Below are 21,146 nucleotides of genomic sequence, written 5' to 3'. Positions count from 1 at the left end.
GATTCGTTCGTGAGCTTCGGTTCAAGCAACATAACAGTATGTTCGTTTGTGCGGTGAACCAATCTAAAATCTCTTGAATATGAGTAATGCTTCATATATTAACGTAAATATAGTATTCTCGTTTCTTTTGGCGGTGAGTATACAAAGATGGGACATAGCAGCAGTGTTATTGTGTGCGATGAAATGTGTTGTTCTCTACCTGTAATTTATTTTTTATTATAACAATTATAAAACCTTGAAGCCGTAATTCCCCCTACCTAACACACAGGGACGTTTCACAGTTATAGGAGAAATTTACAGTTTATAACGAATCATTTTCAAAAGAATAACCAACGGCAAGAAGCGACATTAACTACTTACATGACCATCTTTCATTATGTTGCCTTGTCAGGCTGGAACTAACAAGGAATCTAAAAAGGAAGGAAGTCAACAGTTTGTGTACGAGCCAGACAGTAACGATTAAGGGAGACCATTTGCGGGGAGGTATCTTTTGTATGACTATTGTTCCGTCAAAGTGTTATGTTACCTGCAGTGAAATGTCAAGCGCTATGTTCACTGCAATGAAAATATCGCTTTTCTTAACTTCAGAAAACTCAGTCTTTCATACTGAAGTAAATAATATAGTGTGTGACTGTCACATCGTGTATTCCTGTGTTTCCATGACGTATATTGTTTGTGACTGTCACGTCGTATATTTCTGTGTTTCCATGACGAATATAGGAACCTATAAATTGTATACAGTTTAGTGTTTCGCTGACAAAAATAGCGTGCAACTGTCACAACGTGTCATCTGCTGCACGACCAGATACCAACGTCATGTAATTGCCCCTTGTGATGTAAGGGCAAGTCTTCTGACCTACATTCCCATCAGAATAGACCTGACTTGTTGGGGAGGTAGACTGACGCTTGCTTCTGATTCCAGGGCGTTCCCTGTGGCGCCGTTTCCCCGCGACCCCACCGTCAGCAGTGGAAGCAGCTTCGGCCAATAGCGTCTGCCATCAATATTACGAGGAAAACATGTCCAAGTCTTTTCTCACACTCGCCAAAAATACGTTTAGTCTATATTTAGTTTGGAAAAAGACACACTTTTTTCATAACCATCTTATTTCCTGTAAAGTAACAACAGCATCTCTGATACTCTAGGCCGGTGGGCGGGGCGAGGTGACCGTTTATCCCGTGGGGTGGGGAGGCGGGGTGGTGGCGTTGTGATGTGCACGGACAACCATTGGCTGGCGACGGAACAGGATATGACTTACACAAGGATAGTTAATGCTGCACGCGCGACACGGCAGGGGTGTAATAACGGGGTCCACGAGGAGACGTACAATCCAATATACCGTCTACAGACGTAATAACCCATTTTAGCCCCCTGATGAGCGGCGAGATAAATGATTCGGGAAAGAAATAACAAACTGGTTGAGAAGAGACGATTTCGTATAACCTTACATATTAAACAACGGAGACAAGCACGTTTCTCATTTAAGCAAATTTAAGAGCAGACTTGTAATACTAGTTAATAAAAACTAAAAAGTTATTTCCTGTGTGATTAAAATGCACGCGTGTGTGACAGTAAAGATACAACGCAGTATCACAAATACTGTCACCTCAGTTGACCTTTCCCGTGTGAGGGACATGCATGCTCGTGTAAGTCGCTCTCCCGTGTGATGGACATGCATGCTCGTGTAAGTCGCTCTCCCGTGTGATGGACATGCATGCTCGTGTAAGTCGCTCTCCCGTGTGATGGACATGCATGCTCGTGTAAGTCGCTCTCCCGTGTGATGGACATGCATGCTGGTGTAAGTCGCTCTCCCGTGTGATGGACATACATGCTGCCGTAAGTAGCTCTCCCGTGTGATGGACATGCATGCTCGTGTAAGTCGCTCTCCCGTCTGATGGACATGCATGCTCGTGTAAGTCGCTTTCGCGTTTGGTTCCGATGTATGCACGTGTGTGTTTCTCAGTTCCCTTCACAAGACTGTATGACAAGACTGTATGACAAGACTGTATGACAAGACTGATTGACAAGACTGTATGACAAGACTGTATGGCAAGACTGATTGACAAGACTGTGTGGCAAGACTGATTGACAAGACTGTATGACAAGACAGTACGGCAAGACTGATTGACAAGACTGATTAACAAGACTGTTTGACAAGACTGTATGACAAGACTGTATGGCAAGACTGATTGACAAGACTGTATGGCAAGACTGATTGACAAGACTGTATGACAAGACAGTACGGCAAGACTGATTGACAAGACTGATTAACAAGACTGTTTGACAAGACTGTATGACAAGACTGTACAGCAAGACTGATTGACAAGACTGATTAACAAGACTGTTTGACAAGACTGTATGACAAGACTGTACAGCAAGACTGATTGACAAGACTGATTAACAAGACTGTTTGACAAGACTGTATGACAAGACTGTACGGCAAGACTGATTGACAAGACTGATTAACAAGACTGTTTGACAAGACTGTATGACAAGACTGTACAGCAAGACTGATTGACAAGACTGTATGGCAAGACTGATTGACAAGACTGATTGACATGACTGTATGGCAAGACTGATTGACAAGAATGATTAACAAGACTGTTTGACAAGACTGTATGCCAAGACTTGACAGGAAGACTGATTAACAAGACTGCTTAACAAGACTGTTTGACAAGAATGATTGACAAGACTGTACAGCAAGACTGATTGACAAGACTGATTAACAAGACTGTTTGACAAGAATAATTGACAAGACTGATTAAGAAGACTGTACGGCAAGTCTGATTGACAAGACTGTTTGACAAGAATGATTGATAAGACTGATTGAGAAGACTGTACGGCAAGTCTGATTTACAAGACTGTATGGCAAGACTGATTGACAAGACTGATTGACAATACTGTATGACAATACTGTATGACAAGACTGTATGACAAGACTGTATGACAAGACTGATTAACAAGACTGATTGACAAGACTGTACGGCAAGACTGATTGACAAGACTGTATGGCAAGACTGATTGACAAGACTGATTGACAAGAATGATTAACAAGACTGTTTGACAAGACTTTATGACAAGACTGTATGACAAGACTGTTTGACAAGACTGTATGACAAGACTGATTGACAAGACTGTATGACAAGACTGTATGACAAGACTGATTGACAAGGCTGTATGGCAAGGCTGATTGAGAAGACTGTATGGCAAGACTGATTGACAAGACTGTATGACAAGACTGATTGAGAAGACTGTATGGCAAGACTGATTGACAAGACTGTATGGCAAGACTGATTGAGAAGACTGTATGGCCAAACTGTATGGCAAGACTGATTGACAAGACTGTATGACAAGACTGATTGAGAAGACTGTATGGCAAGACTGATTGACAAGACTGTATGACAAGACTGATTGACAAGACTATATGACAAGACTGTATGACAAGACTGATTGACAAGACTGTATGACAAGACTGATTGACAAGACTGTATGGCAAGACTAATTGAGAAGACTGTATGGCAAGACTGATTGACAAGACTATGACAAGACTGATTGACAAGACAGTATGGCAAGACTGATTGACAAGACTGTATGGCAAGACTGATTGAGAAGACTGTATGGCAAGACTGTATGGCAAGACTGTATGGCAAGATTGATTGACAAGACTGATTAACAAGACTGTTTGACAAGACTGTATGACAAGACTGATTGACTGTAGGAAAAGGCTACATGACGAAGCTTTCGACTTTCAAACAGTCAACTTTCTTTCATGTCGGGCAATATCCAGCAGCCCCAGCCTTCAGTGTCTGTATTCCAACTTTTGAGGTACAATCAACCATGCTCTTCCACGTGGATTACAAAGGGCGTCATACTACTCCTGCTCAGCAGTTGTTTCATCAGGGTAACATCCAATGCCTCAGTAAAGCTTTCAAAAAGCTTCTTGGAAGACATGTGGGGAACATTTCTAAAGGTGACGCATCAGTGACATCGTGTTTTTCATGTGAACTATTGACTTGCCTCTACATGTGTTTGTGACGGGTACCATTAGTGGGGCAGGGGACGCTCACCTTTTCGCGAACACCTGGTGTCATCACTATATGGTAGTGAATCATAAACACTGGCTTAAGATATAGTCCTGGTCCACAGTGATACCATGCCGCAGTTTATAATGAATACCCTACTCAGACACAATATACTGACTCCGAGCCGACCAGTCCTTGTTTTGGCCCCTTTATGCCGAGCGCCTTCCGGTTTCCGGGCGGACATTCTACCACGAGATCACTTACGATGACCGTTCTGGAACACGAGCTGCCTCACTGATAGTATGCACGTGTTTCTACGTTAAGTGAAGGAGGCACGGATGGCCATGACGTCCAAGTCGCCAGTCGCCCGAGAATAATGATCGTAGGTTTAAATCCTGGTTATGTTTCGAGATTTGTCAGCACCATACCCGTGCTCGTTGGTTTCGTCACACATCCATCTGACCCACGCGATTAAACCCGACTAAATCACTCACTCACTCACTCACGCACTCACGCACGCACTCACTCACTCACTCACTCACTCACTCACTCACTCACGCCATCCCTTGTTTGTTGCGTGTACGTCGCAAGGCTGCTTGTTGTGACAACGTTTATCTTCTCAGAGTCTCTATCCAAAGTTCTTACAACCCTAAAATGCATTACAGCTTTCATCACGTCACAAAATACGTAACTTTTATCTGATGGCTTTCGTACTCCCATAAAAAAGACCAAGTTAATTATACGTGGAGCAAACCTCCCGAGCTGTACACGAGAAAGGTGCGTGAGACCAGATACTCCCAGACGAGCAGTGGTCGTGGTTTTGCTTTGTTTGGCATGTTTTGCTGTCTCGACAGAGAAGCACTCACGCTGATGAGAGTGAGAGCCAGATCGTGCATCCTGGTGGTGCAGAGTCGCGTACGCAGCGTGTGGCTGCAGGGAGCCACGTGTGTGCCTCCCTAACGCCATCCCCGACTGCAGCACTTGTCATAATGATGCTCAGGGAATCATTACATTATCGTCATCAATATTAGATCCGTACATCTGCATCAAAGGATTGATAGCGCAGGGCACTAATCACCACCAGGAGTTGTATCTCCACTGGGACTACCCTGTGATTCTTCTTCCCTAACTACTGCCTGTACCTTCCAGCGGGGCTACTCGTCTCCACTGGCCCCAGAGCCCTACCCACACCCTACTCATCTCCCACACCCTACTCATCTCCCACCCACTCCGTACTCCTCACACACCCACACCCTACTCATCTCCCACCCACTCCCTGCTCCTCACCCACCTTCACCTTGCTCCTCCCCCACCCATACCCTACTCCTACCCCACCCACACACTAATTCCTACCCCACCCATACCCTACTCTTCCCCCACCCATACCCTACTCCTCCCCCACCCATACCCTACTCCTACCCCACCCATACCCTACTCCTCCCCCACCCATACCCTACTCCTACCCCACCCATACCCTACTCCTCCCCCACCCATACCCTACTCCTACCCCACCCATACCCTACTCCTACCCCACCCACACACTAATTCCTACCCCACCCACACCCTACTCTTCCCCCACCCACATCGTACTCCTCACACAGCCACTCCCTACTACTCACCCATCCACACCCTACTCCTCTACCCACTCCGTACTCCTCACCGACCTACTCCCAACCCAGTTTACCGTCCCATCCTACTCATCCCGACCCTGGAGCCCTTCCCTAACCTTCCCCCACCAGACTCCTCCTCGCCCCCCGACACAGGGGCAGCTGCACTATTTACTGAGGTAACACTTCACTCAACTCATTCTAAAAACTGCTCCACACGCTCAAAGGATAACGTCGGAACGGACATGCCCTCAAGTTTTCCAATTCCTCACAGACTGATTTATGAAAAATACAATTAAGGAGTCCCGCTGGCTGTTATCAACATGAATAAGTTTCTTTGGGGAGACCAGCTTGGTATAATCGATACAAGTGTAGAAGCTGTGTAGGGGGCAGTCAGTAGATGCCACTTCCTGATTCGCACCGGTCCACAGAAACCACCGGTGGTACCTAGCAGTACGTCATTCAGTCTGGCATATCAGTAATGACTGTAGTATAACTCACAAGAGTATCTAAGTCTACGGCACCAGGGCCGTTTTCATTGTACTTACTGACTTCTCAATCGCTCATCCTTTGCAAACACTGCCCTGTGAGATCATGTGGCTGATATGTGCGTTGACTTAATACGCTTTGACAGCATCCGTCTGTTGGTGGGGCAAGAAGTACAGACCCTGTCTCATAGTACCTGACAACCCTGTATCATAGTACCTGACAACCCTGTCTCAAAAGTACCTGACAACCCTGTCTCATAGTACCCGACAATCCTGTCTCATAGTACCTGACAAACCTGTCTCATAGTACATGACAACCCTGTCTCATAGTACCTGACAACCATGTCTCATAGCACCTGACAATCCTGTCTCATAGTACCTGACAACCCTGTCTCATAGTACCTGACAACCCTGTCTCATAGTACCTGACAACCCTGTCTCATAGTACCTGACAACCCTGTATCATAGTACCTGACAACCCTGTCTCATAGTACCTGACAACCCTGTCTCATAGTACCTGACAACCATGTCTCATAGTACCTGACAACCATGTCTCATAGCACCTGACAATCCTGTCTCATAGTACCTGACAACCCTGTCTCATAGTACCTGACAACCCTGTCTCATAGTACCTGACAACCCTGTCTCATAGTACCTGACAACCCTGTATCATAGTACCTGACAACCCTGTCTCATAGTACCTGACAACCCTGTCTCATAGTACCTGACAACCATGTCTCATAGTACCTGACAACCCTGTCTCATAGTACAGTACCCAATAACCCTGTCTTACAGTCCCCAATAACCCTGTCCTACAGTACCCAATAACCCTGTCCTACAGTACTCAATAACCCTGTCCTACAGTACCCAATTACCCTGTCCTACAATACCCAATAACCCTGTCCTACAGTACCCAATAACCCTGTCCTACAGTACCCAATAACCCTGTCCTAGAGTCCCCAATAACCATGTCCTACAGTCCCCAATAACCCTGTCCTACAGTACACAATAACCCTGTCCTACAGTACCCAATGACCCTGTCCTACAGTCCCCAATAACCCTGTCCTACAGTCCCCAATAACCCTGTCCTACAGTACCCAATAACCCTGTCCTACAGTACCCAATAACCCTCCCTACAGTACCCAATAACCTTGTCCTACAGTACCCAATAACCCTGTCCTACAGTACCCAATAACTCTGTCCTACAGTACCCAATAACCCTGTCCTACAGTACGCAATAACCCTGTCTTACAGTACCCAATAACCTTGTCCTACAGTACCCAATAACCCTGTCCTACAGTACCCAATAACCCTGTCCTACAGTCCCCAATAACCCTGTCCTACAGTCCCCAATAACCTTGTCCTACAGTACCCAATAACCCTGTCCTACAGTACCCAATAACCCTGTCCTACAGTCCCCAATAACCCTGTCCTACAGTACCCAATAACCCTGTCCTACTGTACCCAATAACTCTGTCCTACAGTACCCAATAACCCTGTCCTACAGTACCAAATAACCCTGTCCTACAGTCCCCAATAACCCTGTCCTACAGTACCCAATAACCTTGTCGTACAGTCCCCAATAACCCTGCATATAAATGATGATGGTTCAACATACTGAGCCTGCAAACGATGTTCATTACCGACCTGCGAAACCTTCACAACAGTTACATACGAGAAGATGAGCTATCAGCGAGCAGTGATATCAAAGAGAAGCAATAACGCGGCAGTTCCTCCAATCTTGATGGAATGTTGTCGTGTAGAGGACCATTGTAATCACACGTAATGAAAGCCTAGAAGTGAGATCCAGTAATTTTACCAAATCGCCTTGTTTTAACAAAGCAAAAGTCTGATTGAAAAGCAGCGCCATCTGCCGGTGCTAATGAAGCGACTAAACTCAATTTACGCTGTCGGTGGTCCTACCCTGGTTTCCGGCACCACAAAGGGCAACAGTCGGCGGTGAACGGAGGACATCGGCTGAGGATGCCCCACGCTGCGGACGGCGAACAATTGTGACGGACACCGTAATAACACGACCAGTTGTTTCCCAGTGCAAGACGTAATCAGCAGAACAGGAGAAGATTTCATAAGCAGAGAACAGTCGCAGTCTCCCGGCTCACTTGATTACTGTTTCTGGAGTGGATTTCTGCCACCTCAAAGCACATGAAAGGCGATATCGGGCCCGACTTGCACGACAACCCCGTCGCCCGGATAGATGAGGGGAGAGATAGCCTGGACGTAATTACAACTTATCCAAAGTAGGAAAGTTTCTATTCCTAAAACACGAGTGGGAGAGGGCAGAGGCAGCCCCGTGATGCGGCTTGGTCGTCGGTTAATCAAATACCCACGTTTGTTATACGTGAGCGAGTCTGCCTACTTGCATGAAAACGTCTCAGAAATCATGTCGTGGACATAAGGATGTAGAAATGAGAGATGAGGTACGGCGTACTTACAGGGATGATGCAGACGAGGCCGTGATGGCGTACTTACAGGGATGATGCAGACGGGGCCGTGATGGCGTACTTACAGGGATGATGCAGACGGGGCCGTGATGGCGTACTTACAGGGGTGATGCAGACGGGGCCGTGATGGCGTACTTACAGGGATGATGCAGACGGGGCCGTGATGGCGTACTTACAGGGATGATGCAGACGGGGCCGTGATGGCGTACTTACAGGGATGATGCAGACGAGGCCGTGATGGCGTACTTACAGGGGTGATGCAGACGGGGCCATGATGACGTACTTACAGGGGTGATGCAGACGGGGCCGTGATGGCGTACTTACAGGGGTGATGCAGACGGGGCCGTGATGACGTACTTACAGGGGTGATGCAGACGGGGCCGTGATGGCGTACTTACAGGGGTGAAGCAGACGGGGCCGTGATGGCGTACTTACAGGGGTGATGCAGACGGGGCCGTGATGGCGTACTTACAGGGGTGATGCAGACGGGGCCGTGATGACGTACTTACAGGGGTGATGCAGACGGGGCCGTGATGGCGTACTTACAGGGGTGATGCAGACGGGGCCGTGATGGCGTACTTACAGGGGTGATGCAGACGGGGCCGTGATGGCGTACTTACAGGGGTGATGCAGACGGGGCCGTGATGACGTACTTACAGGGGTGATGCAGACGGGGCCGTGATGACGTACTTACAGGGGTGATGCAGACGGGGCCGTGATGGCGTACTTACAGGGGTGATGCAGACGGGGCCGTGATGACGTACTTACAGGGGTGATGCAGACGGGGCCGTGATGGCGTACTTACAGGGGTGATGCAGACGGGGCCGTGATGACGTACTTACAGGGGTGATGCAGACGGGGCCGTGATGGCGTACTTACAGGGGTGATGCAGACGGGGCCGTGATGACGTACTTACAGGGGTGATGCAGACGGGGCCGTGATGGCGTACTTACAGGGGTGATGCAGACGGGGCCGTGATGGCGTACTTACAGGGGTGATGCAGACGGGGCCATGATGGCGTACTTACAGGGGTGATGCAGACGGGGCCGTGATGGCGTACTTACAGGGGTGATGCAGACGGGGCCGTGATGACATACTTACAGGTGTAATGCAGACGGGGCCGTGATGACGTTCTTACAGGGGTGATGCAGACGGGGCCGTGATGACATAATTACAGGGGTGATGCAGACGGGGCCGTGATGGCTTACTTACAGGGGTGATGCAGACGGGGCCGTGATGGCTTACTTACAGGGGTGATGCAGACGGGGCCGTGATGGCGTACTTACAGGGGTGATGCAGACGGGGCCGTGATGGCGTACTGAGATTCACGGAGTCACGGAGTTGATGTCACCGACAACCAAGTGTGAGAGCTATTAATGTAAGGGAGCGGCGATAATATACTTAGGGGGTCCTGCAGACGGGGCCGCGATGACGTACATTACTTTTTCCTGCAGACGGGGCTGCGATGACGTACATAAATGTTTCCTGCAGACGGGGCTGCGATGACGTACATAAATGTTTCCTGCAAACGAGGCCGCGATGACCTACTCAAAGGGGTGCTTCAGACGAGGCCGCGATGACGTACTTAACTTTTTCGTGCAGACGGGGACCCGATTATGTACATAAATGTTTCCTGCAGACGGGGCCGCGATGACCTACATAAATGTTTCCTGCAGACGGGGCCGCGATGACGTACATAAATGTTTCCTGCAGACGGGGCCGCGATGACCTACATAAATGTTTCCTGCAGACGGGGCCGTGATTACGTACATGAATGTTTCCTGTAGACGGGGGCCCGATTACGTACATAAATGTTTCCTGCAGACGGGGACCCGATTACGTACATAAATGTTTCCTGCAGACGGGGCCGCGATGACCTACATAAAGGGGTCCTGCAGAGAGACGTACTTACAGGGGTTTTGCAGACGGGGCTGCGATGACGACGTTGTAATAGTTGGCATGGCATCAACAGGCATTATGTGATTATTCTATATTTACATAGTTATTGGGGACAGAGTTAGTATTCCTTAAATATGCGAGGATATATTTATATTTGTTTGCTCCCATCAATATTCCGCTGATCAATCTCATGAATGTTTGAACTGATAGTTCTTAGCCTGTATCAGAGCTATAGAGAGGTGCAGAGTGGCCATGTTGGTGCTCGGTTGCCACTTCCCCGTCCCCCCTTCCCCGTCCCCCTCCCCCTCTCTGGTCCTGCCTGCTGGATCTGTGCGCTGTTTGTGTGAGTGGCTGAGATTCACGGAGTCACGGAGTTGATGTCACCGACAACCGAGTCTGAGAGCTATTAATGTTATAACGCTAGAAGTCGGCTCCAGTGAACAACATTTTGTATCCCCTAAATTGTCTTGAAGATGTGGGAAAAGCTTGCCTATCAGGAATTAACTAGCATCCCATGTAGACAAGCACTTGACAGCACTTACTGTATGAAATGATGGGTTTTACTTGAGGAAGCAGGAGACGTGTTGGAGCCTGGAGGTGAGACGGACACTCATCCGGAGATACCGACTGTACCACGTGTCATTATAGAATAATGAATTGTATGTTTAAATATAAAAAATACAATTTGATTTTCGTCTGAATTTCGGAGGATTTCGTCTGAATTACTGATATAAGTAGATTTACATTTTGAATTAAGCCGATAATATTTGAGACATGTTTCTCTAAACATATCTCTGACTAAATGTCTGAAGCAAGTCAATATTTCTAGAATTTAACTTGAGAATCGTGATTTCAAGTTTGGATTTTCTGTAATCATCACGTGTTCATATGTACAAAATCGAAAAAAAATCCGTTGCAGAAATATTTCAGTGATACTGCATCCAGTGCCTACACAACAACCTTCCTGTTGCTATGTCCACACAGGCAGTGCCTACACAATAAGCCTACCTATTGCAGTGCCTACTGTATGAAGTGTCGACACAATAAGCAACATATTGCTATGCCTACTGTATGATGTGCCTACACAATAAGCCTACCTATTGCTAAGTATACTGTTTGAAGTGCCTACACAATAACCTACCTGTTACTATGCCTACTGTATGACGTGCCTACACAATAAGTCTACCTGTTGCTAAGCCTATGGTATGAAATGCCTACACAATAATCTACATGTTACTATGCCTACTGTATGACGTGCCTACACAATACGCCTACCTGCTGCTAAGTCTACTGTATAAAATGCCTACACAATAACCTACCTGTTGCTATGCCTACTGCATGAAGTGCCTACACAATACGCCTACCTATTGCTATGTCTACTGCATGAAGTGCCCACATAATACCCTTCCTATTGCTGTGCCTACTGTAAGACGTGCCTACATAATATGCCTACCTATTGCTATGTCTACTGCATGAAGTGCGCACATAATACCCTTCCTATTGCTATGCCTACTGTATGACGTGCCTACATAATATGCCTACCTATTGCTATGCCTACTGTTTGAAATACCTGCACAATAAGCCTACGGGTGACAAGGCGTGGCATGAGGCTATTGCAATACATCACCAATAAAAGGCTTTACGTCGCTCTGTGAAGCAGTCGTGCTGTCTTCGTGTGGTGAATAATGTATTTTAAATGTTTGAGGACGGTTTGGGATCGTTGCTATTCTCCACAAAGATCCACACTCAAATGCTGAATGATGCTGATGCTGACCTAGATACCTGCGGTATTTAAAATAAATAAATAAATATTGAAATTATTATTATTTATTTATTGTGTACAGATTAAAATACGCAATGAAGCAAAGAGGGTTTGGATGTTCCTGGCACAGTCAGGCTGGTTAGGTTCATCATCAGCTCAGGGCCCTTGCCCCATCTACACGCAGCCCAGACAGCGAATGGGACTTCTTCCAGGAAGTGCTGCCTAGTCAAACCCAACCAGCACTTTTCGGAGAATGTGACGTCTCCGCAACACTGCAGCCTTCTGCATTACCCAGATTGTCAGAAGGGCTGTATTCCTGGCAGCAAACGCGGTCAATAGATTGGGATGTACCAAACCTAAGGCACCGAGAACAATGGGGAGTCGGACAACTTGGTACTTGGGATGCAAGCGTGACATTTCGAAAGCGAGGTCCGGATATTTGCTGTGTTTATCCTCAAGCTTGTCAATCACATTGGTGTCAAAAGAGACAGAAAATTCAATGATATAAATGATTTCATTGGATTTATCAGAAAGGACAAGATCAGGTTTGTTGGCCTGGAAACGTCTAAGGCTGTAAACTGGCCGCTTTCAAACAATTTTGTATTTATCATTTTCCATGACGCCCTCTACATATTCTGGGTCGTACCATGGATAGACCTCTGTGTGAAAACCACCAGCTTGGCGAAAACGGTAATAAAATGATCGAGCCACGTCGTCATGTCGCTTCAGATACTGTGTTTGTGCCAAAGCTTGGCATCCACTGACAATGTGTTGGACAGTCTCATTGAATTCATCGGATAATCTACATTTCATATTTACATTTTGATTCAGAATCATACATTGAGTGGGAAGTGACTGGTCCTGAGCAGCAAACAGAAAGCCTTCTGTTTCACTTTTCAGGCCAGCCGACCTCATCCAAGCGAATGTCTCTGCAGGGTTGCTGATCTTCTCAACACACTGCACATAAACTCGATGCAGTGGTCGTTCAGATAGCCTCTCCTTATTATTATTATTAGTAGTAGTATTAGTAGTAGTATAAGTGTTACTACTACTACTACTACTACCACCACTACACTACTACTACTACTACTAATATTCATCATCATCATCATCATCACCATCATCTCCATCACCATCACATCGTTATTATCATCATCATCTTCATCATCATCATTCAACGGCAGCAATATAATGTGTAGATATGTAGCACTGAGCACAGTGGAGTATGTAGAGCTGAACAACCAGTGCTCACGACATGTAAATACATCTTGCACAAGGTAAAGAACAAGGCTGTTGTGTTTCTATTATGTGATGTCAGTGTAGCTCACTGCCTCCAGCCATTAGGCAGACACATCCATCATCCTCAGTAGGCATACCACTGGTTTTAATAGCATTTCCAGGCCATTTGGCCGAGGTATTTAATAACACTATTTAGATAAAAATACACGCTTCCATCGCTGAAAGACAGAACACATTCGCGAACAAACTAACATGAATCTATGTGGTAGTAAACTGATTACGTCTGTGGGGTTACGAATATTCTGTTTAATCGGCAAATACTCAAAAAACATTATAAGAAGAGCTCATGATGCTTGGTGCTCAAGAAGCACATCCATCCTCCAGCACCACATCCACCCTACAGCACCACATCCACCCTCCAGCACCACATCCATCCTTCAGCACCACATCCATCCTCCAGCACCACATCCACCCTCCAGCATCACAACCACCCTACAGCACCACATCCATCGTCCAGTACCACATCCATCCTCCAGCACCACATCCACCCTCCAGCACTACATCCACCCTCCAGCACCACATCCACCCTACACCACCACATTCATCCTCCAGCACCACATCCATCATCCAGCATCACATCCATCATCCAGCACCACATCCAGCACAACATCCACCCTCCAGCACCACATCCACCCTCCAGCACCACATCCACCCTCCAGCACCACATCCACCCTCCAGCACCACATCCACCCTCCAGAACCACATCCAGCATCACATCCACCCTCCAGCACCACATCCATCCTCCAGAACCACATCCACCCTCCAGAACCACATCCAGCATCACATCCACCCTCCAGCACCACATCCACCCTCCAGAACCACATCCACCCTCCAGCACCACATCCACCCTCCAGCATCACATCAATCCTCCAGCAACACATCCACCCTACAGCACCACATCCACCCTCCAGCACCACATCCACCCTACAGCATCACATCCATCCTCCAGCACCACATCCATCCTCCAGCACCACATCCATCCTCCAGCACCACATCCAGCACAACATCCACCCTCCAGCACCACATCCACCCTCCAGCACCACATCCACCCTACAGCATCACATCCACCCTCCAGCACCACATCGATCCTCCAGAACCACATCCAGCACCACATCCACCCTCCAGCACCACATCCACCCTCCAGAACCACATCCACCCTCCAGCACCACATCCACCCTCCAGCATCACATCAATCCTCCAGCACCACATCCACCCTACAGCACCACATCCACCCTCCAGCACCACATCCACCCTACAGCATCACATCCATCCTCCAGCACCACATCCACCCTCCAGCACCACATCCATCCTCCAGCACCACATCCATCCTCCAGCACCACATCCACCCTCCAGCATCACATCCATCCTCCAGCATCACATCCATCATCCAGCACCACATCCATCCTCCAGCACCACATCCATCCTCCAGCACCACATCCAGCACCACATCCACCCTCCAGCACCACATCCACCCTCCAGAACCACATCCACCCTCCAGCACCACATCCACCCTCCAGCATCACATCAATCCTCCAGCACCACATCCACCCTCCAGAACCACATCCACCCTCCAGCACCACATCCACCCTCCAGCATCACATCAATCCTCCAGCACCACATCCACCCTCCAGCACCACATCCACCCTCCAGCATCACATCCATCATCCAGCACCACATCCACCCTCCAGCACCACATCCACCCTCCAGAACCACATCCACCCTCCAGCACCACATCCACCCTCCAGCATCACATCAATCCTCCAGCACCACATCCACCCTCCAGAACCACATCCACCCTCCAGCACCACATCCACCCTCCAGCATCACATCAATCCTCCAGCACCACATCCACCCTCCAGCACCACATCCACCCTCCAGCATCACATCCATCATCCAGCACCACATCCATCCTCCAGCACCACATCCATCCTCCAGCACCACATCCATCCTCCAGAACCACATCCACCCTCCAGCACCACATCCACCCTCCAGAACCACATCCACCCTCCAGCACCACATCCACCCTCCAGCACCACATCCACCCTCCAGCATCACATCAATCCTCCAGCACCACATCCACCCTACAGCACCACATCCACCCTCCAGCACCACATCCACCCTACAGCATCACATCCATCCTCCAGCACCACATCCATCCTCCAGCACCACATCCATCCTCCAGCACCACATCCATCCTCCAGCACCACATCCATCCTCCAGCATCACATCCATCATCCAGCACCACATCCATCCTCCAGCACCACATCCATCCTCCAGCACCACATCCATCCTCCAGCACCACATCGATCCTCCAGCACCACACCCAGCACCACATACTGACAACGCAGTCCATGAACATGACCACGAGACTGTGTGATTCAGGCATCTAGTCTATATTGATTACCTGTTGATAGTGTATCAGTATTTCCCTAGTTTGACTGAAGGTACAGTGTATATTCTGGTAAAAACATTCAGTTGTTTCGTGAGATAGAGAGCCGGCGGATGTTCTGACTTGCAGACGCCACAAATGTGAAACCTTTGGGAAATCTTCTAGTTAGAAAAACCTACCAGAAGAAACTCTGCAACAATGATTGTGCTGAAAATCAATGAGTTCTAAACATTTCATGGAACATCTGCTTGAACAAACCCGGAGTGTAGGGTCACGTATCGCGTGTAGGAGGTAGGTAGGTAGCGAGTATATTTAGTACATATGTAACGAATATAGATTGGATAGCGGATCGTGAATAGTGGATAGTGTAGTGGTAGGTGTTGGTGTATGCAGGTGTAAATAAAAGCAGGTAAATCATTGTATTCAGGAGTACCTTGAATCCTGTTCAAATTGAAACATGAACGCAATATCAACAAAGGGTTTTACTTACATTGACATATCCCCAGTCGACGGTGACGGTGCGGGGGGTGGAGCCGTCGTCCCACACCACGGCGTCCCCCGGGGGTGTACATACATCCCCCGCCCCTCCCATCCCGGGGGGTCCCACCAAGACGATGCACAGACACACAATCCACCTGCTGTTACTATCCATGATGAAACGATTCTATGACACAATCACACACCAGAACGTCTCTGGAAGACCAGTTCACCAGACCATCCACTCCACGTGATCAGTTATATCTGGAGTACAAACCTACAAAGGGAGGACTAAACCCACGGGGAGGTTTGTTAGCCCAAGTCGTCCCAAGAGGACTTCAAAGACGAGATGTGTTTCACAAGAACACTATCCAGGACACTTACAGGGCTCTCTCCAAAACTCTCACAGGGCTCTCTCCAGAACAACGCCCGCGAGGTACTCGTGGATCTCCTTCGGTACTTATCCTGCCGGCCGGAACAATCAGACACTCACCAACGCTGGAGTAACCGTCAACTGGTGTCCGTCTATAGACCTGTACTCACAACTAAACGCCACCATCCACAGCCGTTCATCAAGCGTGTGTTATTGATCTGGAGTACACGCTCCTCACACCTGGTAGAGCTCCGCCGCAGCGCATGTGACTGACAGGTCTTCACGTACATTGCGCAATGAGTTTATATCGATCTCTGATCACGTATGTAACGTACAGGACGGACATTCCCTAGTGCAGTTAGACACATGCACGCGCTGTCACGTCGCCAGAGTCGCCTCTACACCTACAAGTAAAGATTTCCAAAGTAGGTCGCCTGTTTCTTAAAGTCTAAACTCCACACACCTCCATCAGATCTTCCTTGAGCTGCACATCACAGACGACGATCATTTAACATATTGAAAGTATTCCCTCGTGTTCGGTGGAAGATGACAACCGCTGGAGCCGAGAGCGACAAGATGAGGCTGGTGGCCGCACTCTACATCAGCTCCTTGATATACTTGATGTTGCTGGAGAGTCATCACATAAAGTGGCCCGTCACTTTGTTACATCCCCATAGTGAAGTGAACCGTTCAAAGAGTATTGTGTAGCAGGCAAAGCACCTTCTAGTGGCTTGGCTTCACATATGTATGAAGTCAGGTTTAATACACCGCCGACCTGCCCAGCTAGCATTACAGTTACTCAACATGATTAAAGTCTGCTGTACGTTCAAGTGCTTACATATCAAATGAAATCAGCGATATGTGAAAGTGGTTAAAAGCCACACAAAGTCCGGGTAAGTCTATAAGTGTCCAACACAGACCCGCAAGAACGACGTCTGCGAGTTGTACATGTGTGTGTGTATGTCTGTGTGTGTGTGTGTGTGTCTGTGTGTGTGTGTGTCTGCGAGTTGTACATGTGTGTGTGTATGTCTGTGTGTGTGTGTGGGTCTGTGTGTGTGTGTGTCTGCGAGTTGTACATGTGTGTGTGTGTGTGTGTGTGTGTGTGTGTGTGTGTGTGTGTGTGTGTGTGTGTGTGTGTGTGTGTATGTATGTCTGTGTGTATGTCTGTGTGTGTGTATGTCTGTGTGTATGTGTGTATGTCTGTGTGTGTGTATGTCTGTGTGTGTGTATGTCTGTGTGTGTGTGTGTGTCTGTGTGTGTGTGTGTGGGGGGGGTCTGTATTCAAGGAACGTTTTCTAAATGGGCTCTCGATCGAGTATGTTAATTTATATACATTACAGCTTTTTTCTGTTTTCTGTTTCTTTGTTTCTTTGTTTGTTGTTTAAGGCCGCGATTAGCACCGTCCCAACTATGTGAATGAATCGGAATCCAGGCATTCCAGTGACTGTCATTTGGACCATCGCTCTGCGCAGTTGGGATACGATTACATGTACAACCAAATCAGCGATACTGATCTCCCGACCCTATCAGTCGCCTCTTACGACAAGTATTGATCGCTGAATACCAATTCGAACTCGAATATTTTCGGGGTAAACATTGAAGCAGAAATACGACCTCTTTATTATTATTATTATAATTATTATTATTATTATTATTATGTTACCGATATCACCGATACAAATAAATAAATGCAGCAAAGAGGGTTTGGGTGACCCTGGCAGAGTCCGGCTGGTTGGGCTCATCCCAGCCGCATCCCAGACAGCAAATACTACAACTACTGCTTCTACTACTACTACTGCTGCTGCTCCTGCTACTACTACTAATGATAATAATAATTATCTTCATCCTCATCATCGTCGTTATTATTATTATTATTATTATTATTATTATTATTATTATTATTAACAGATTAATATAAAATAATGCAGCAAAGAGGGTTTGGGTGATCCTGGCACAGTCAGGCTGGTTAGGCTCATCATCAGCTCAGGACCCTTGCCCCCTCTACACGCAGCCCAGACAGCGAATGGGACTTCCCCCAGGAAGTTCCGCCTTGTTAAAACCACCCAGAACGTTTCGGAGAATGTGAAGACTCCCCAACACTGCAGTCTCATTACATTCTCAGTCTCATTCATCTACATACATATTCACATTTTGATGCAAAATCACACATTGACGGTTTCGAGTTGGAACTTTATTTTTTTATTATTATTATTATTATTATTATTATTATTATTATTATTATTAACACCACACACCTGCTGTGCGTCCTGCCACATGTGAAGCACACAGCGTGAAGAATGTGCACAATTAGAAGCCCCGCCCAGGTAATTGTTGCATACAATAAATAATATCAACTGATGGGATGAAGTATATGGACGTCTGCCGTGCAGACACGATATTGATCCCCGTCGGCGTTGTCGCACCTGTTACAGCAGTATCGACTCGCCTTGTCTCCTATCACCGACAGCCGGCGCTTAACGTGAATAATTGGTAGAAATTTGCCCAGCCTAACATGGAATTGATTTTGATAGGAATTATGATCACGCTAATTTCCCAGTTATATTGTCTTGACGCATGACTGACGAAAAGCACTTCAGTTGTGTTTATATAAATATACTTATGAGTAACCATGATGTGGGTGTAGGAAAGTGTTGGTGAGTGTAGGAAAGTGTTGGTGAGTGTAGGACTGTGTTGGTGAGTGTAGGAAAGTGTTGGTGAGTGTAGGAAAGTGTTGGTGAGTGTAGGAAAGTGTTGGTGGGTGTAGGAAAGTGTTGGTGAGTGTAGGAAAGTGTTGGTGAGTGTAGGAAAGTGTTGGTGAGTGTAGGACTGTGTTGGTGAGTGTAGGACTGTGTTGGTGAGTGTAGGAAAGTGTTGGTGAGTGTAGGACTGTGTTGGTGGGTGTAGGAAAGTGTTGGTGAGTGTAGGAAAGTGTTGGTGAGTGTAGGAAAGTGTTGGTGAGTGTAGGAAAGTGTTGGTGGGTGTAGGACTGTGATGGTGAGTGTAGGACAGTGTTGGCGAGTGTAGGACAGTGTTGGCGAGTGTAGGAAAGTGTTGGTGAGTGTAGGAAAGTATTGGTGAGTGTAGGAAAGTGTTGGTGAGTGTAGGAAAGTGTTGGCGAGTGTAGGAAAGTGTTGGTGAGTGTAGGAAAGTGTTGGTGAGTGTAGAACGGTGTTGGTGAGTGTAGGAAAGTGTTGGTGAGTGTAGGAAAGTGTTGGTGAGTGTAGGACTGTGTTGGTGGGTGTAGGACTGTGTTGGTGAGTGTAGGACAGTGTTGGCGAGTGTAGGAAAGTGTTGGTGAGTGTAGGAAAGTGTTGGTGAGTGTAGGAAAGTATTGGTGAGTGTAGGAAAGTATTGGTGAGTGTAGGAAAGTGTTGGTGAGTGTAGGAAAGTATTGGTGAGTGTAGGACTGTGTTGGTGGGTGTAGGACTGTGTTGGTGAGTGTAGGAAAGTGTTGGTGAGTGTAGGAAAGTGTTGGTGAGTGTAGGAAAGTATTGGTGAGTGTTGGAAAGTATTGGAGAGTGTAGGAAAGTGTTGGTGAGTGTAGGAAAGTATTGGTGAGTGTAGGACTGTGTTGGTGGGTGTAGGACTGTGTTGGTGAGTGTAGGACAGTGTTGGCGAGTGTAGGAAAGTGTTGGTGAGTGTAGGAAAGTATTGGTGAGTGTAGGAAAGTGTTGGTGAGTGTAGGAAAGTGTTGGCGAGTGTAGGAAAGTGTTGGTGAGTGTAGGAAAGTGTTGGTGAGTGTAGAACGGTATTGGTGAGTGTAGGAAAGTGTTGGTGAGTGTAGGAAAGTGTTGGTGAGTGTAGGACTGTGTTGGTGAGTGTAGGAAAGTGTTGGTGAGTGTAGGACTGTGTTGGTGAGTGTAGGAAAGTGTTGGTGGGTGTAGGACTGTGTTGGTGAGTGTAGGACTGTGTTGGTGAGTGTAGGACTGTGTTGGTGAGTGTAGGACAGTGTTGGCGAGTGTAGGAAAGTGTTGGTGAGTGTAGGAAAGTGTTGGTGAGTGTAGGAAAGTGTTGGTGGGTGTAGGAAAGTGTTGGTGAGTGTAGGAAAGTGTTGGTGAGTGTAGGAAAGTGTTGGTGAGTGTAGGACTGTGTTGGTGAGTGTAGGACTGTGTTGGTGAGTGTAGGAAAGTGTTGGTGAGTGTAGGACTGTGTTGGTGGGTGTAGGAAAGTGTTGGTGAGTGTAGGAAAGTGTTGGTGAGTGTAGGAAAGTGTTGGTGAGTGTAGGAAAGTGTTGGTGGGTGTAGGACTGTGATGGTGAGTGTAGGACAGTGTTGGCGAGTGTAGGACAGTGTTGGCGAGTGTAGGAAAGTGTTGGTGAGTGTAGGAAAGTATTGGTGAGTGTAGGAAAGTGTTGGTGAGTGTAGGAAAGT

The 21,146-nt window shown here is 47.3% G+C and overlaps 1 protein-coding gene across 1 annotated transcript in view; it reads right to left on the bottom strand.

Annotated features, from left to right (window-relative positions):
• LOC124126877 (delta and Notch-like epidermal growth factor-related receptor) overlaps nt 1-17,365 on the bottom strand; it is a 134,223-nt gene extending 116,858 nt beyond the window's left edge. The window contains exon 1 of the mRNA XM_048390635.1: nt 16,417-17,365. Within this exon, the coding sequence (XP_048246592.1) occupies nt 16,417-16,578 (162 nt within the window). The 5' untranslated portion in view covers nt 16,579-17,365. The remainder of the gene's footprint in view (nt 1-16,416) is intronic.
• Between the last annotated feature and the right edge of the window lie 3,781 nt (nt 17,366-21,146).

Source organism: Haliotis rufescens, unplaced genomic scaffold (assembly GCF_023055435.1).
Source record: "Haliotis rufescens isolate VD_foot unplaced genomic scaffold, xgHalRufe1.0.p SCAF_9, whole genome shotgun sequence".
Lineage (NCBI taxonomy): Eukaryota > Metazoa > Mollusca > Gastropoda > Lepetellida > Haliotidae > Haliotis > Haliotis rufescens.
The sequence above is the reverse complement of the archived record's forward strand: the minus strand, read 5'-3'. Positions and strand labels throughout refer to the sequence as shown.